Below are 19,043 nucleotides of genomic sequence, written 5' to 3' on the forward strand. Positions count from 1 at the left end.
AAACACGTTTAAAAAGCACTCTGAATATGAACTGTGTTGTTTGGAATGCCGATCAGTTATTAACATTCGAAGAGGGGGAGCCAAAGATGCTAGGAAACATACCAATACCACCAAACATATCAAGGCAGTGGATTGAAATAAAAAGCAGAGTTCTTTGGATATGTATGGCTTGAAAAACAAAGAAGATAACAATGTAATAGAATCCGAGGTCATGCTAATTCAGATGCTTACCACGAAGAATGTCAGCTTTGTTGTTTGCGCTGAGGTTGCTAGGTAGGTACAACATAGTTTAACTGAGAGTAGTTAGTAAGCACTCTTACATGACAGTGATTCTTTCCTCACGAGTTGTATATAGTCTAGGTAGCCTATTATTTTTCATAATATATTTTCTTTTTCACTTGTAATATTGATGGAATATTATTCTAACAATAATAGACTACATACTGTACATTGTTATACATTTTACAGGGGATTAAAATCTGTATGCTCTGACAGCAAGATAGCCAAGTCAATGATGTGTGGAGCTACTAAAGTGGCACAAATCACAAAGTGCATTGGAAATGATTATAATACTCAGGTCATCGCAGAGCTGAAGCTTAAGCCTTTTACTCTAATGATCGACGAAAGCAACGATTCTAGTGAAAAGGTATTAGCAATTCTGGCATCGTTATATGATGAACCTACCAAGACAAATTCCACAAGGTTTGTTCAGCTGGTCAAATGCTCAGATGCCTCTGCTAATGGCATATTCAAGCTCGTGGACTCATTCTTCAAAACTCATGGTGTGATAATATGGACTAATGTTGTTGCCTTCCAGAGCGACAATTGCAATGTGATGAAAGGCAAACACAAAGGTGTGATAAGACTCATTAGAGACCAAAATCCAAATGTGGTAGACATGGGTTGTATTTGTCATCTCTGCAATCTCTGTGTTAAAAAGGCCAGTCAAGCTCTACCATTTTCCGTAGACGACCTTTTTGTAGATATTCATTACCACTTTGACAACAGCATGCCCAGAACAGAAGAGCTGAAAAGCTATTTTGCAGCATACCCAGATCTTGAATATAAGAGGATGCTAAAGCATTGTCCTACTCGCTGGTTGTCAATAAGGCCCTGTCTAGAACGGCTGCTGGTATTCTATGAACCCATAATGAAGTACTTCATAGATTGTAAGGAGGCCGAGAAGCGACGAAAGGCAAAGAATATAAAATAGATCCTCACTGACCCGGTGACAAAGCCACTGCTGTTCTTTTTGAGTGATACGCTGAAAACTGTTGACAAGTACAATGTACTCTTCCAGAATGAGCAGTTTATACTTGATAGAGGTTATGAGGCAACCCTGTCTCTGATCAAGGACTTACTGGGTCGCATTCTCCCTCCAGAAAAGATTCGACCGTATCTGCAACATGATCTCTCCCAGATTGATTTGAGTAGTTTCCTAGAACCATCAGAGTTTGCCATTAGTACTGATTGTATGATATAATTGGAATGTATCTATGATGAAGACACCGAGACCGAACACAAGGTACTAAATTACTGCAAGGATTGGATACTTGCATTTTTTACCAAGCTCCGAACCACCTTTCCAGTTGACCTACTAAAAGCCTTCAGTGTCCTCAACCCACAAACCATTTCTGAGAATCGCAATGTCATTAAACTATTTATTGATATGTGTAAGCTGATAGGAGCACCAGTGCCAGAAGACCTTAAAACACAGCTGAGGATGATGCTTTGTGATGAGTTTGACACAGCCAAGGATTGTATACCGTTCTGGATTCACATGGCAGAGAAGTATCCAGCTGTGCAGTTAGCCATGAGCTATATTCTAGCTTTTCCCAATAGCAACACAGGTACTGAAAGGCTATTTAGTCTATTAAAGGCTGTACACACACCAGTACGCAATAGTCTTGCTATAGAGACAATAAATGCAATCCTACAAATGAAGGTCAACAAACGATCTCCAGCCACGGAAATTGACAATAAAGATGAATTGTTGAAACGTTGCAAAAAAGCTACAATGGACTATAACAGATTGCACAGTTCCTAAATTTCTTTGCCTGTATAGCGATTGTTCTTATTGTTCATACGTCATTAAGTGCTACATCCCACTCACTTTCTGTTCTTCATCAAGTTGAAAGCCCTCACACCAATAAAGCTTTTGAACTCAGGTAAGAAGTTCCTTACCAAAGAAATGTGAAGTATTTGCTAGGATCTTTTTTCTGGACAGGTTGAGACCCCTGTCCATCCGATTTAATCATGTTAGACTCTGTTTATAAGTATTAAGTGTTAGGGGTGTCAGGGCCAATGTATGAAGTCAACTTCAATGTGCCTAGTTGTAGTTGCATGGATTTGGAGGAGAACATTGACCTATGTAAACACATATTTATAGTAATAGAGCACAGTGGTTTGGAGTTTGTAGATCTTCCAGATAAATACATCAACTGCCCATGGATGAAACTTGACAGGTATGTCATCTCATCAGTGATGCCACTGCCAGACTACAATCACAGTGCAGAGACAGAACGATCAAGCTCTACTCATATATCTGATGAACCAGCTGATGACCCGCCTCCCACATTCACTTCAAGTTGTCAGCCCCTGGAGCTTGCTAGAGAAACGTTAAAGAGAATTACCAGCATTACATACCTGGCTATTCCACCAGATGATCAACACCTTTTACACCAGGACCTTCTTGCCATGGAACACCGGCTGCTAGCCTTACAGCCCAAAAAAGAGGGTATCGCCTTGGCAGCGCCTAAAAATCAATTCGACGACTCCCAAGAACTGCTGCTCTGCCAAAGAAGAAAAGGATGTGTACCAAAAGTTTCGTGATGAAACCTCCTGAGCCATCTGACCCAGCCCTTGGTGATCAGACTTGCATTGTTGTTTCTGCCAATGTACCGGAAATGAAACTGAGTATCAAGTCCAATATCAATATATAGATTTTTCTTCCAATTAGAAGCTGATGCTCAATATGGGGCAGTATGCGAATGATTATTGAAAATCCTGTTTGTTGGTATTATTGCCAGTGAGGGAGAGGCCAAAGATATAATTGGCCAAAAACAAACATAAACCACACAGTCGTTTCCCCAGTAGTTTCCACTCATGTGATTCAGCACCATTGCATCAAACAAAGCATGCGCAATGTTTATGTTTACATTATTCAACGATATGATTGGCTTTCGGACAACGGCCTGTGATTGGCTGCGGAAAGCTGTTGTTTATAAATTTCACCAGAATCGTGCACGCTAGCACGATTCTAGCAGCGCAGAATAATTCTGTGTGTTTCGTTCATATTGTGATTTTGATCAGTACCAACGAAAAATTTGTTACGTGTGGCCGTACCTTTACTAACTTATTATTTGTCCATAAATCAACACGATCAAACGAAACTTCATTAGTTTTGGTTTGAAGCAACTGGCCTAGCATTTATAGAATGCCAGGTAATTAGAGTAAACAGCAATGAAATGCCACGACACTGACAGCAAATCCGTTTTCAAGTCTGTGACTGACAGTGATTATTAAAGACAATCTCGGTCTATTTTCAGTTAAAGAAGTGTACTCCTAAAAACCTAAGACGTCTGTCACTCTTCGCGCAGTAATCAGCAACGCTCCCAAACATCGCTAATAAGTTTGTGAAGGTCGCTAGTTTGAGCCATGCTTTTGATTAGCAGGAGTTCAAGCTGAGCAAGTTTCAGGTTTTCAACGCAACCCAGTGCCACCAGAATGGATATTCGTATTGAAATAACAAATGTTAAGAAAGAGGTTGTTTTGGTTACCAACTTGAAAAAAGTGACGACAGTGAATTAAAAAGTGACGACAGTGATTTTAAAAGTGACTAATCTGACGACAACTTTGTGTGGTAGGACCCCCAATGCTTTGTTAGCACATATACGGGATCGGCGGCCACCACATTGGCTGGCTGAATTTTATGTTTTTTAAACTTTGCTGCAAAGAATTGGCTGTCAACATACCTGCCAACTCTCACGCATTGGGGGTGAGACTCATGCAATCACCTCAAAGAAAAAATGAAAATGCGTGAGATTTTTGCCCTAATTTTCACAATTTTATATATACTATCATTGATACATCAACTGCCCCAAAACCAAATCTCACGCATTGCCCCACCCTTGGGTTGGCAGGTCTGGCTGTCAAGTGCTTTGTATATAGTATAATTTAGTCTATAATCTTGACAATCATCCTTGCTCAGTATGGTGTACGTACGTACACTTGCATTTTGTGTTTCAACATTTCATTTTGTGATCTTATAGATCATGGAGGCATGTGGTTCATAATTACTGTTACGCATGAATTTTTGACGTCACTGCTGTGCTAAATTGGCGGTTAGTCTAACTGAATACAGTACACGATCTGCACGCATGTGATATTGTTCCTACAATGATACCATAGTTTGCATAAATTTAAGAATTTGCACATCACTATTTAAGTTAGTAAAGGTATATAGAATTAGAATATGCCAATTCGCATAACTGATAAGTGTTTACCACCAATTTTGTTTATATGAACAAAATTCCCACTGCTAAAAAGCCGAAATGGACGCGCATTATATCACCTTGACCGTAAGCCAAAATTACTGCTGCTAGAGATTAGTCTGTGAGAACACCAAAGCCTATCGCCGTGTCGTATCATAAAATTGAATTTTTTGCTACAATGGTTTGTGCAAGATTGACAAGCTAGATTCTGTTCCAGTCAGTTTTTACCATTGGTGCATAGCTGAATTTTGCAAGTCTATTTAATGCATAATTTTTAAAATATTGCGTTGTGTAACTACTTTTCAAATATGTTACCAATCTGTATTCTACATTAACAATATGCAGCGATAAGAGTGTTGGGATATTTTTGGAAATGGCCAATGAAAGATTGTTAATAATTACCAGTCGGTTGTAATTTAAACAATTTTGAGTTTTAACTTCAGTCTAGTGCTCCAGATAATAATAAGAATGCATCAGTGTTGATTCTGGTCTGTCACGTTTTTTTAAAAGAGCTACCGTCAAGCAGATGTTTATTAAAATTATCCGCTGTTGTTTCTAATATACGCTTTGTATTTTGCTGCTCCTTGCAAGTAGTTGATAACCGGTTGCTTTTGAAAATGAGTTGTTCTAAAACATCACACAATTATGATAAGCCTAAAGTTTTGTTAAATTTCTTGTTTTCGTATTGTTACGGATTTTCTAAACTCAGCTGTTTCTAATAGCCTTATGCATCAAGCTATCCTAGGATTAGCGTAGTAATATGCAAGCTAGCTTTCATGGAAAGCCAATAGACTATCACATAACATTGTTTATAAGGATATATGTAAGCCAGTGTATAACAGGATGGGTAAGAATAAGTAACGAAGGAAGATACACTAGTGAGACAGAAGAACAAAGAGCACAAAGCACGAGATACTGTGTACAAGCGATGAAACTATATATGAACATTTGTGGATTATTTAAACATTAACTCATTTCTGTGCAGTTTTAGGTTGCGTATTAAAGGGCCATACTCATTCACCAGTCATCGTGCTTGCAACAATTATAGTTGTGTATGAGAGCTAATACTCCTTCGGTATAAGACAATTTGTAACCAGAACTCACTTGCAAGTGGATAATCAGCGCTGACTTCCACAACAGTATTTCGTATGTATTATTTTGCCATAGAATGGATAAATGAAAACAGTTTTCGGTGTGACACAGAGAGTTACTATGCGATATTCTAAGCATATTAAATGCACACATCAACTCTATTGAACAGTTCCCACAACGTATCCCTACTGGATGAGTAAAAGTTTGCTAACACCAGAGTTATTTCACTGAATTTTGTCATTTAAGGTCAAGGGTATGGCCCATTTTGATCAAAATGTAAAAAATACTGGTAAATGATTAAAAAAAAACAGCATAATCACTAGCCAACATGTTGGTGCGTACTAATATTTATTTCGTTCGTTCTTTGATTAATGTGCTACACAGTGATAACTATGAGCTGACTCAAGTACAAAATCTTTTACTAAGGTAACCAAGTTTGAGCTAGTTTTCTCTAGTTACTAAAAAGACTGTAATATACAATGTCACATATACATCACAGAACATGGTTTGATATAAGATTCGCATAAGTTAAATAAACAAGTCAATTTAGTGAGTAGATCTTGGAGTATCATGGTAAAAGTTTATTCATGTATTACCCATAACATAGCTGGGCGGAAAGTCGGAGACTCCGAATATACAAAAGGCAGCTTTCTCACTTGCAAGATACAAAACATAAGCTATCGCAATTTAGCTATTATCAAATATAAATGCACACATAATAAGTATAGTGGCATCAAGACATAGACAAGTTCACGGCGCTAGTACAGCAACCTTTTTAATTACAACGCAACCTCTATTTACGAAAGACTGCATACAAAATTTTGACATTACAAAAATTTTTTTGGTCGAATTACTGCTTGAACTTAAAAAAGGTATTGCCAGTTTTTTTGCCAGTTTGCTTGTTTCAATCTTAGCCCATTTGCTTTTAGTGGGTACGATGTACAGTGCGTCTCCCTCAATTTTATTTGCAAGTGAAAGCCAGTAATGATAGGTGGTTTGTTTTCATTTGTTGTATAATTCGAAGTTATTTTATATCACATACGGAGTAAGACAACTTTTGTTTCTAGCAATTCAAATTTATTGTTTTCTGTATGATGACATAGTCTTTTTCACTTTGTGTCAATGTAGACTAACCTTTCTTCTTACGCTCTCAAAAACTTTTATTATAAGCAAAACCAAATCAAAAATACAACACCCACTTCTTGTGACCGCTGACCTTTCACTTCCCACAGACTTCGCTTAGCCTTGTCTAGACAACCAATGGTATACTAACAAACGTGCCGTTCATAATTTGTTTGTTGGTTAATATTGGAATTATATCACTGCATAATAAATAGAAAAAATAGACATGAAAACAATATTTTTTATTCTATTTTTATATTATAATTTTTTATATTTTTTTGTTTAGTAATGTAATTCCAACATATATTTGTTAAAGGTTTTAACCATTACATATATTATACTTTATACAAATGTTATATCCGAGTTTTTTGAGGGCTTGGAACAGACTATCCCACTTATATCAAATGGGTTTCTACATATGAAATTTTCTACTTACAAAACGGCTTTGGAATAAATGAAGTTCCTAAGTAGAGGATCTAGAGTAGTCATAAAGTGATGCTAACGTAAATAGAGTGATTGCACGCTTCTCTAGCTAAAACTACCGGAACAAGTGCTTACGGTTTTCAAAACGCTACTTCCTTCAAACACTAGGCCTTCTGTTGTTCAACAATAGAGTTAGTAAACACTTTTAATGAACTCTGATTTTAGACTTGAGGGAAATGACCACATTGAAGGACAAAGTTGCTGTTGTGACTGGATCGTCCAGTGGTATCGGTGAAGCTATTGTAAGACATCTTGCTTTAGCTGGCGCGAAGGTCTCTCTGGGTGCGAGAAGAGCTGATAGGTTAGAGGCTATCAAGTCTGATCTGTTGTCTCAGGGACTGAAAGCCAGGTATACTGTCTGTGATGTGACAGACTCCAGTCAGGTAACTCTTAGGTTGATATTAGTAGAATTCCAGACTATTAAACAAAGAAATTTCTACTCATAAACTGTATGCACTAATTTCAAGTCGCATCCAAGAGAAATCACCACTCAATGAGCAGCAATACTGAAGGATAAGTCATGCAACCTTCAGACCCATCTACAAATAGATTTACATTTACTTGGGACTAGTTTTGCATTTTTCTCAAGGCTTATACTTTACCTAATGCTACTCCTTTTGTGCTGCCTCATTAGTATAAACCATCAGTATAGAAGGCATACTTTTATCTATTAGTACACCTTCTGGAGACTAACGTTGGCACTGACACCATCTACAAAGTGAAATGTTTATTGACCATCTTTAAGTGTCAGCATGCATATCTCACTAAAGATGGAATTTCACAATGAGTAGGTTTGGAACACGGTTTACTGGATGACCTACCCAAAGATTATGAACTATTAGATCAAGATTTGCCTTCCGCATTTCTCCTATAGACTGTTACAGTTGATCCAATTAGAATTTTTTTCTCTCAGATAAAGCGGCTGGTAGAGGAGACGGAGCAGGAATTTGGACCAGTTGATATTCTAGTCAACAATGCTGGTGTCATGTACTATCGTGGTGTGTTAAAGAGTTCAGAAGAACTGGACAACAGAGAGATAGACATCAATTGCAAAGTATGACTGCGTGTTTCCTGTGTTTGTGTGACTATCTAATTAAAATGTCGTTCACCAATTTATAAGGAAAATAGTTTCCAACACTAAACTGTAAAAGTTAACTGCAGCACTCAGTTACAGTGAAGTAGCAAATTTTTTTTCCTTCTTCGGTATTAAATATTTAGAAATAATATTATAGTTACCATAGTGCTGACTAAACTAGCTGCTCATAAGATTAGGCAAGTGCTTACCGGAGTTATTGGCTCTCAGCTAAAGAAGAGCACAACTCTAATTCACTCATTCTATTAAATGTTAGTGTGCGCATTCTACAATTTCTACTAACTTGTTGCCTTGGGAAAGGTATAACAGTTTATTTTACAACAGTGCCAAGAATAGGCAACTGTTACTTGAGAGGGCTTGTTTGAGCTGTTGTCCTGGCTATAGAGTAGGATATCTATACTGTAGGTAAAGGGAAGCTATGAGTGCTCACAGCAGCTTATGAGCTGTGTACTGTAATCCATGTTGCAGAATTTGCTGAAGCATTTGACTTTTATTTTATCATCCGTGGCACCTGTTAAATTTCGTTCTGTCAACTGTTGAGCCTGTCATTTAATATTCAGCCAACTGTTGAACCTGTCAGTTTTCATTCTGCCAACTGTTGAACCTGTCAATTTCTATTCTGCCAACTGTTGAACCTCTCTATTTTCATTCTTCCAGCTGTTGAACCTGTAATATTTTATTCTGATAGCTTTTGGTATGAAATCATTAGTTGGAATAATTTTTTCACTTTCTTGTGAAGCCAGTTTTAATTTAAGCTTAATTCGTATATCTGCCAGCTAATGGCTATAATTATAGTCTATTTTAACTAACATATTTTAAGAACTAAACACTTTCTCATATAGTATGGCAGTTTGGTTCATCGTAACTTGCCAAGAAACATACTACTTAGTTAAATACCAAGTATATAAAAATTTATATACTTTGATTGATATACCTGATTTGTTCATTCCATATCTGATGAAGCCTCCACTTTGTCAACAATTTCAATTGTGAAACCTTTACCAAATCTCTCAGATATATACCTCGTATGTAGTACGTTTGTTATAACTGCTGTTCACTAAGGAGCAGATTTTACTTGTGTTTTAGGGTGTTGTAAATGGAGTTAGTGCTGTGGTTGAAAGCATGACCAGCAGGAAATCTGGTCATATTATAAACATGTCATCAAATGCTGGCCGAAGGGTGAGAAATATAAAATTTAGCCGCTCACCATTATCCTTACTATTGAAGAAGTTGTCTGCACATGTGTCATAGCTGTCTGGATATGGCGCAGGCAGATACTTTAGGCACTATTGTACCTTACATGCCTTTAGATTTCTTTTCCTAAAAACAACTGAGCTTGTGTAGATATTTACATATATCTAATATATACCTGTATGGTATATATATGTACCCATTATTCCAAAAGATTTTAGACGATAAATCAACAGTTAAAAACAAATCATAATGCAGCATCTTCACTGGTATGATAATGTTGAATTCTGATCAGCGATAAATATGTGTGTCATGCGAAAAACTGTCTAATTATTAATCATAATTGAAATTTGAAATGGCAAGTTTTCATTGATCAACACATACAACTAGAAAGTCTTCAAACTTTCTACTAATCATATTCTGTGGTTAAAATAATTTTTCTTCTCTGAACATTGAAATATTGACTGCTGTTATGAAAAACAGACAATATAGTTTCTGTAAGAGCAGATAAATCTTGAAACGGGCATGAAAAAAAAATTGGCTGTTTTCTAATACAGTAACGGCAGCCGTGCTGTTTTCCTTCATTGCTATTAATATGCTTCCAGGGATTCGCTGGCTTGGCTGTTTACTCCGGCACAAAATTTTTTGTTGAGGGATTCTCACAAGCATTGAGACAGGAGCTTGCTGAGCACAATGTCAAGGTTTCTACTGTACAGCCCGGAGATGTCAAGACAGAGCTCATGTCACATACAACTGACAAGGAGGTAACTAGGCAACCAATAGTTGGAGAAAGGACATCATACGCTAGGCATAGAGTACATAGGAGCTGAATTTTCCAATATCTTCGTTTATGAAAGACTACATACAAAAATTTCAAGTTACGAAGTATCTTTTGGTCGGAAAGACTTGGAACAGAATTTTAGAGACAAAAGGGGTTTTGTATCTAGCTAATGGTAAACAAACATACCTCTTTTATTCATTGTTTTTCTATTTTTCTCATGCAATCTTTTTCTATTGATAATGTAGTAATATAGTTCTAACATTGTTTGTTATCGGTTTTAATAATTACATGTATTCATAATTTGTAAAAATATTATGTCAAAGTTTTGTGGGGTCTTGAAACAGAGGCATTTATATAGTAAAACTTGTTGCTGCTTAGTCAATTTTCTAATTACGAAACAGCTTCCGGAACGCATTAATTTTGTTATCAGAGGTTCCATTGTATTGCAAAATCTGTAGCAATGATTTTTACTTTTAATCACTTAAGTTTGTAGCTTTTATATTAAAATAGAGTTTGGATGATTTGTGAGCCAAGAAATACAAGCTGACAAGTAGAGCTATCAGACAGCTGATACAGATTAATGTGATGCTGCTCACAAAAGGTTCCCAGCACACATAGGTTCCTGTACAATGTAGTAGTAGAGTGGCTATTGCTGACTATGGTGTAGATGCAACTTATGGACCTCAAGCTAGCTCATCCCACAACTTCTATGATATTAAATTAAAATAATTGTTTTTTGACTTGACCTGAAAAAATATTGGACCACACATGTCTACTCAGAGTAAAGCTTATATATAAACACTCGAATATCTGATTTCCTACTTTACCAAGTCAAATTCCCGACCTGTGTGAATAGTTGGGGTCAAATCTAGGTGTTGGAGGTCATGTCTTGCCCTCCAAATCTTAGATTTGACACCAAGTAATTAGCTGTTATGTATAATTTTATCATGTCTATGCACAGTCATGGTTTTGTGTTTTAGGCGGCTGCTAAATACGGTGTCGCTGAATCGACATCAATAATAAGTGCAGACGATATTGCCCGAGCTGTGGTCTACATCGTTTCTCAGCCAGATAACATCGCCATTAATGAACTGCTCGTGGAGCCATCAAGCATTCCCATGTAGTTACTATGCAGTCATATTTGTGCTTCTGATTTCATGTTGCAACTTCCTGATTTCTAGTCTCCGGTGCGACTATTTACCGAATTTCAGATTTGCATGCTTCGGACATGTCTGTGATTAAACAATTATGAATTAATGAGTCTAACCAAATGTTATTAGTATTAAATTTTTAACAAATTAGTTTGTATTTTGAATTTTCTACTACTTCATAAATATGTCGGCTGCCACGATGAATGCTCAAGCTTATGATGATTATAGCAATTAATGTATTACCTACAATAATGAACAATATTGATAACAAATGCGAGGAGTTTTTCATTCAATTGTTTCTATTATACCCGCTGTTCTCAGTTCAACATTTACGTATAGTTGCTATCAATCCTACCTAGTTAAACTTTACCTGAAATATTGCTTGACATTTTTTTCTATTTTATGCCGAAAAGTAGTAGTTCATCGTCGTACCTAGTACCTAGTAGTAATTAGTAACCTAGTATTAGTTACTATCCTAGCAGTAGTTAGTAACCTAGTAGTAGTTAGTATCCTAGTAATAGTGAGTAACCTAGTAGTAGTTAGTAACCTAGTAGTAGTTAGTAACTTAGTAGTAGTTGGTAACCTAGTAGTAGTTAGTATCCTAGTAGTAGCTAGTAACCTAGTAGTAGTTAGTATCATAGTAATAGTTAGTAATCTAGTAGTAGTTAGTAACCTAGCAGTAGTTAGTAACCTAGTAGTAGTTAGTAACCTAGTAGTAGTTAATAACCTAGTAGTAGTTAGTAACCTAGTAGTAGTTACTATCCTAGCAGTAGTTAGTAACCTAGTAGTAGTTAGTAACCTAGTAGTTTCTATCCTTGTAGTAGTTAATATCCTAGTAGTAGTTAGTAACCTAGTAGTAGTTAATAACCTAGTAGTAGTTAGTAACCTAGTAGTAGTTAGTATCCTAGTAGTAGTTAGTAACCTAGTAGTAGTTAGTAACCTAGTAGTAGTTAGTATCCTAGTAGTAGTTAGTAACTTAGTAGTAGTTAGTAACCTAATAGTAGTTAGTAACCTAATAGTAGTTAGTAACCTAGTAGTAGTTAGTAACCTAGTAGTAGTTAGTATCCTAATAGTAGTTAGTAACCTAGTAGTAGCTAGTATCTTAGTAGCAATTAATAGCCAAGGGGCAGTTATTAGCCTGGTAGTATTGAGCGGTGTAGTACATGTTAGCATGTTGAAACCTGAGCTAATGTGCAGCAGATTATACAAAGCTTCAGTGGCTCAAAATGATCTGGATTATTGCAGTAAGCGTACTTTTTGTTTGACAAAATGAACATCTTTGTCAGATTGAAACATTTTATTCGTAACATGAAAGCTTGGTTAACAGCGCTACCTTTGTGCTGGATTACACAAACTAAATTGCTTTTTCGAATTTACTTTGTACAAAAATAGAATATATTGTACTATTTATTTTCTTGATTAGTAGTCTCACTGGTAAGAAAGTTGTATGTCACAATTTTGGGAAATAAAAGATTTGCTATATTCTAAGTTGCAAAAGGCAACATCAGTTAGTCGCTATTACAATAGCCATGGGATGTTTGGAGCTATAAAGCTGAAGCAAACTTTTATTAAAAATTATTATTACAAAATTATTAGAAAACATTACAAATCACTAAATATACGATAATAACGAGCAACTTCTAAGAAAAAGTTGGTAGAATAGAAAAATGGCCTTTTTCATATTGAATTCAATATAGAATTCAACATCATTAAGAGTGGCTAGCTGAGTGGCTATTTAAGGGTGGGAACGTGCTTACTGACTAATTCATATTCCGAAAAGCAAAATTAAGTTCTGGGATATTGTATCGCATATACTAGCTGGGTTCAAGGAAATGACACATAATATCACATAATATCCTAATATCTATAACACAGGGTAGGCACAATGAATTCATAATAATTTTTAACATCACATCAAATAGCAAAGCACCCAGATGTACTGTCAAATAATTTTTTATTCTAGAAACCCTGGCCAGTAAAGGGAAGCAGCAGTTTTTTAAAGTCGCACACATCAAAGCATCGTTGTGATTGGATGATATATTATCGGCTACTAATGCGTTCTAATTTGAATATTTAAAAGTTATGATATTATTAACTCTAGAGTGCTCTTACACACCAATATCCACCCACTTCATACATGAAAATCATACATTGTTGACACCTTTTAAACACTTCACTTGTACCTGACTATAAAATTAATGGTAAGAGTGTTTGCTCTTAGCTTGACTTATTTTAATGGGTTGACATCTGGTTGAAGTCATTAATAATGGTTAACGAAAAATTGATTTTCTGCTGTCAAGTGCTGCCTTTTTAAATGTGTTTTAGTTGCATCCTGGATTCAAAAACAACTTTCAACAATATCAAACACTCTGTTGATAGTGGTCAAGCAAGACAAATAGACGATTTTACTTGATCGGAAGCACGAAACGACACGTGAAAAGCATAAGAAATGAACAAGGTATATGACTGCGTACAAAATTTCTTAAATACAAATCTATCATTTTACTTATTGGCATTCTGATCATGTTATTATTTTTCGCTTGTATTATAATTCAGTATAGTGCTGCCGCTATGTGTATAAATCGTCATAGTAGTTGGTGTTTCACTGACAACTTATTCACCATGCTCCAGATCATTTTTCTGATTATACACAGACTCTTTTACTCTGTGCTGTTAATTACTGCCATTTTATCAACTTTTTATATATTTAAGTTGCTTGCATTAAGTGTATCAGAGCTGTTGCTATGGCAATAATTGAAAGTTAATATATATGGGTCACTGTAGATAAAATACGCAGGTACATTTTGAGTTCCGACATATATTTAAGTATTAGCCTGCTTATGAACTGATCATCATAACTAAAGTGTATTGACGAGATTCTAAACTAAATACGTCACAGCATTTAAAAAAAAGGATTGAAACTAACTGAGGAGACATTAGTCGATAAAGTTTTTAGTTTTTAATATTTTGTTTAAGGGTTGCTTCTATTTAAATTAATCAGGTTTGCTGGCATTTTGACTACTGATTGAACACTGACATTACAAACCATTTATAGATAAATCATGTCCGTCATACTGCCGTTGTAATCTATTGTACATGTAAATCTCTAGAGGGTTTATTGTGTGACTAACTACGCTGCTACGCTATGCGGTATTGCTCTTTCAAGTACGCGTATGCTAAGCAAGTGAAGGCATTGTCTCATTTTATTATAACAAATACCAGGCAGTCTCACGTGCCGTGAGAGATTTTCAGATGTAACAACTAAGCTTACAATAACTCCAAAATGCTAGTACGGGTGGGTGATTGGTGTGGTAGCTAAAGAGTCAGCCAACCATGCTGAAGGGCATGAATTTGACTCTGGTATGATACAGTACTTTGGTGTGATACAGTACTTTGGTGTGATACAGTACTTTGGTGTGATACAGTACTTTGGTGTGATACAGTACTTTGGTGTGATACAGTACTTTGGTGTGATACAGTACTTTGGTGTGATACAGTACTTTGGTGTGATACAATATTTTTAAACAACTTCGATTCGTGGATTCAAATGAACAGATGAATTAGAATGCTGACAGTCCTGAGCTTCCTTAATAATCATCATCATGTGTAATAATTATGCGCATAATTATTACATGATGCTGCAAGGTGGTCCAATGGTGCAGCTGGTAGTGTGCTTGTGAAATGCAGATACTTGAGTTCAACTCCTGTGCAGTGCAGGCTCTTTTCGTAATACTCAAAGCGTAGCTTTCGATGGATGAATAAGTACGAATGATAAAAAAATTCACATATAAAGTGATCTTACAGTTTGAATACATTGCTTACTCTTGTTTTTTATAGGTCGACACTGTTGAAGCTCCTCTAAAGGAAGCGATTGTCTCTCATGATTTGTCCCAAGAAAGAAAACTTCCTCAGTCAGTCACAGCTAAAAAAATAATAATCAACATTTCAGGACAGAACTTTGTTAGTACTGTTGGCACTTTGCTGAAATACCCAGAATCTCGGCTCGGTAAACTTGTACGGAAAGAACCTTCTGGTACCAATTACTTCTTTGAGAGCGATGCTGAAATATTCAAGGAGATTCTCAAGTTCTATTTAAGCGGTGAGCTTCACTGTCCTAAGAGCACCTGCTATTCAGACTTCCTGTCTCACTTGGAATTCTGGGAAATTGATACTGGAGCAGTATCAGATTGCTGCTTTCAAGATATGTCCGAAGAAAAAAACCTTGACAGGCAGTTTGAGTATTTTAACAAAAAACCTAAACCAAAGTTTAAAAATGCAAATGGAGATTATCTAAAGTCCTACTACGTTTGGTGCTTCCTGACAGATCCATGTGGCAAAGACACGAAGTTTAAAGCAGGAGCGAAGATATGGTCTTTGTTCTACTTCCTTTTCACCATCTCATTTGGATCTGCAGAGGCAATCAGTACTGTACCTTCTTTGTGGAAGGGTGGGAACGACTTTAGAAGAAATCGATCTGATGAACACATCTCACTAAAAATGTCTTGTGAAGAGTTTCAGGCCAACTGGATAGACATAGCTCCGAAATCACTCGATACAGTAGCATATATCTCATTCGCCCTTTATGCTACAGAAGTCTGGATACGGTTTTTGACCTGTCCATCTAAGAGAGCGTTTTGGAAGACAATACATGTAGTTGATATGATTATATCAATAATGGAGTGTGTCTGTTATGCCCTGATTGCGATCGTGTACACAGTGATCCTACCGAATCCTGATCGATATCCAACGAGTGGTCGATGGTGTGTCAGCGCATCGTTTGCTCTAGTTCTGAAAGTTTGGGTAGGGCAAATGAGATACCTTCGCCTCCTCAGCTACGCTTATGTTTACAGGTTTGTGACTTATTTTCAGCTTATTTGTGCAGACTATCATGTTTTACATTTCTCACATTTACACGTAGCTGTTACGTCATGCATTCGCAAGAGTTGTGTGTAAATTATTTTGCTACGGAAGAATTGCAGCCAACAAGAACATGTTTTAATTGTTGTTTTGATCACTTGCTATTCTGTTAGTTGCTCAGCTTCCGCTACCATAAATTAATTGAATTTTATTTATTTAATAGCATTAATATAGCTAACGCCATTAATTTGATTACATAAACATTTCCATATGAAGTATTCAGTGTCACATGAATGACTCATTTTATATTAGACAATCCAAAACCATAACAGTATCATATTATTTACTCAGTAATGTATTAGTTACTCAGTCTCATATTAGTCATTCAGTATCATATTAGTCACTCAGTATCATATTAGTCACTCAGTATCATATTAGTTACTCAGTACCATATTAATCACTCAGTATCATATTAGTCACTCAGTATCATATTAATCACTCAAAATCATATTAGTCCCATAGTATCATATTAGTCCCTTTGGATCATATTAGTCACACATTATAATATTAGCCACTCAGTATCATATTAGTCACTCAGTATCATATTAGTCACTCAGTATCATATTAATCGATCAGTTTCATATTATTCACTGAGTCTTATATTAGTCACTCAGTTTTCTGTAAGCCCCCAGAATATTAATACTCATTCAGTGTTACATTTGTCACTCAGTAGTATATTAGTAACTCAATCACATATTGGTCATTCAGTATCACATCATATATCATATTTCAGATAACTTGTCATCAATTCATTATTTTTCTTACAGTGGACTAAAGGTTTTACTAATCACTCTTTATAGAAGTTGGAAGGAAATCCTGCTACTTGTTGTTCTGTTGGCTATGTCTGTCCTCATATTTGGTCCCCTGGTCTACTTTAGTATTTTAAGCACTATCGGTCAGGGCCTGCCTCTCAACAGTATTCCATCAGGTAAAATTTACACTGTTTACACCGCTCTCCCTCTTTGTTCCTATCTTTCCGTCTCTCTTCCTCTTTTTTCCTCTCTCTCTATCTCTCTATCCTTTTCTCTCTCCCTCTCTCTCTCCCTCTTTTTTTCTTCCTCTTTTCTCTCTCTCTTCTTTTCTTGTTTGCTCTCTTCTTCTCTTTCCCTCTCTCTTTCCCTTCTCCTATCTCTCCCTCTCTCTCTCCCTTCCCTTTCTCTCTCCCTCTCTTTCCCTCTCTCTCTCTCTCCTTTCCTCTCTCTGCCCCTCTCTCCCCCTCTCTCCTTCTCTCCCTCTCCCCCTCTCTCTCCCTCTCTCTCTCCCTCTCTCTCTCTCCCCCTCTCTCTCTCTCTCTCCTCTCTCTTTTTTTCTTCCTCTTTTCCCTCTCTCTTCTTCTATTGTTTGCTTTCTCCTCCTCTTTCCCTCTCTCTTTCCCTTCCCCTATCTCTCCCTCTCTCTCTCCCTCCCCTATCTCTCCCTCTCCCCCTCTCTCTCCCTCTCTCTTTCCCTCTCTTTCTCTCTCTCTATCCCCTTCTCTCTCCCTTTCTTTCTCCCCTTCTTTTTCCCCTTCTCTTTCCCCATCTCTCTCCTCTTCTCTCTCCTTTTCTCTCTCCCCTTCTTTTCCCTTCTCTCTCTCGCCTTCTCTCTCGCCTTCTCTCTCCTTCTCTCTCCCCTTCTTTCTCTCTCTCCCCTTCTCTTTCTCTCTCCTCTTCTCTCTCTCTCCCTTCTCTTTCTCTCTCCCCTTCTCTCTCTCTCCCCTTCACTCTCTCTCTCTCTTTCTCTTTTTTGTTAAAGTAATTATGTTAACTCATGTGCAGATGTTAAAGTATTTGTTCCAATCTCACAGCTCCCTGGGCAAAACTACAATAATTTTCATCTGTAAAAACTGAATAAGTTATTGATCTTTATGTAATTTTGCTTGCAGCCTATTGGTTTGTCATTGTAACCATGACAACTGTTGGCTATGGAGACATGTACCCTACCACTGTATCTGGATATCTCGCTACAGTTGTAGTAATGATTGTGGGATTAACCATAACTGCCCTACCTGTTGCAATTGTTGGTGGGAACTTTTCCGTAGTCTATGAGCACAATAAGAAAAGGGAGAGAGCTGAAAAAGAAAGAGACAAAAGAGAAAAGTCATCACTTTGTTTTACCAAATCCTGTTCTTCAATCAGACAGCAGAGTTCATAAAATGCTTTTCATGACAAACATTATAAGATAAAGCATATTTCATTAGATCCTTTCTATGGAGTATGTTTTATAGGATGCTATCTGTATAACATATTCTATGAAATTATCTTTATGTAGGTTATTCTATGAAATATTTCTGTATAGTGCATACTATAAAGGGGCATATGAGATGTTCTCTGTATAGTGACTTCTATGAAATGCTCTTGATGTAGCATGGACTATGAGATGCTCTATGTAGTATATTTGAGTATATATTTGTAGTATATTATCTTGAGACATACTCTAACAGTTTATTAGAAAAGTTTAGAGATTCAGAGAGTGTCATTTTACACACACCTGATGTGTAAATTTAATGGAGTTGATCATTGAACAAGCTAGCTGAGTTAAAGGTGGTGTTTATGAGTGAGTGGGAAAGAATTTTAACGATGTTCTCAAAAGTTTTCAAAGTATATCTGCATACTAGCCAGAGAGTAACAGGACATCATACACTAGGCAGAGAGTACATAGGAGCTGAATTTTCTAATACCTCTTCTTACAAAAGACTACTAACTACTACTAATTACTATCTTAGTAGTAGTTAGTAACCT

At 36.5% G+C, this 19,043-nt stretch overlaps 2 protein-coding genes across 2 annotated transcripts; both read left to right on the top strand.

Moving 5' to 3' along the window:
• The first annotated feature begins 7,359 nt into the window (after window positions 1–7,359).
• On the top strand, window positions 7,360–11,610 carry LOC137406277 (uncharacterized). The gene is made up of 5 exons (XM_068092818.1): window positions 7,360–7,573; window positions 8,104–8,244; window positions 9,370–9,462; window positions 10,080–10,238; window positions 11,236–11,610. The coding sequence occupies exons 1-5, from the start codon at window positions 7,367–7,369 to the stop codon at window positions 11,377–11,379; spliced, it is 744 nt and encodes a 247-aa protein (XP_067948919.1). The 5' UTR covers window positions 7,360–7,366; the 3' UTR covers window positions 11,380–11,610.
• Window positions 11,611–14,739: 3,129 nt separating this feature from the next.
• On the top strand, window positions 14,740–18,528 carry LOC137407181 (potassium voltage-gated channel subfamily B member 2-like). The gene is made up of 4 exons (XM_068093784.1): window positions 14,740–14,766; window positions 15,244–16,256; window positions 17,091–17,251; window positions 18,188–18,528. The coding sequence occupies exons 1-4, from the start codon at window positions 14,740–14,742 to the stop codon at window positions 18,454–18,456; spliced, it is 1,470 nt and encodes a 489-aa protein (XP_067949885.1). The 3' UTR covers window positions 18,457–18,528.
• Window positions 18,529–19,043: the final 515 nt, after the last annotated feature.

Source organism: Watersipora subatra, chromosome 10 (assembly GCF_963576615.1).
Source record: "Watersipora subatra chromosome 10, tzWatSuba1.1, whole genome shotgun sequence".
NCBI classification, from domain to species: Eukaryota; Metazoa; Bryozoa; class Gymnolaemata; order Cheilostomatida; family Watersiporidae; genus Watersipora; species Watersipora subatra.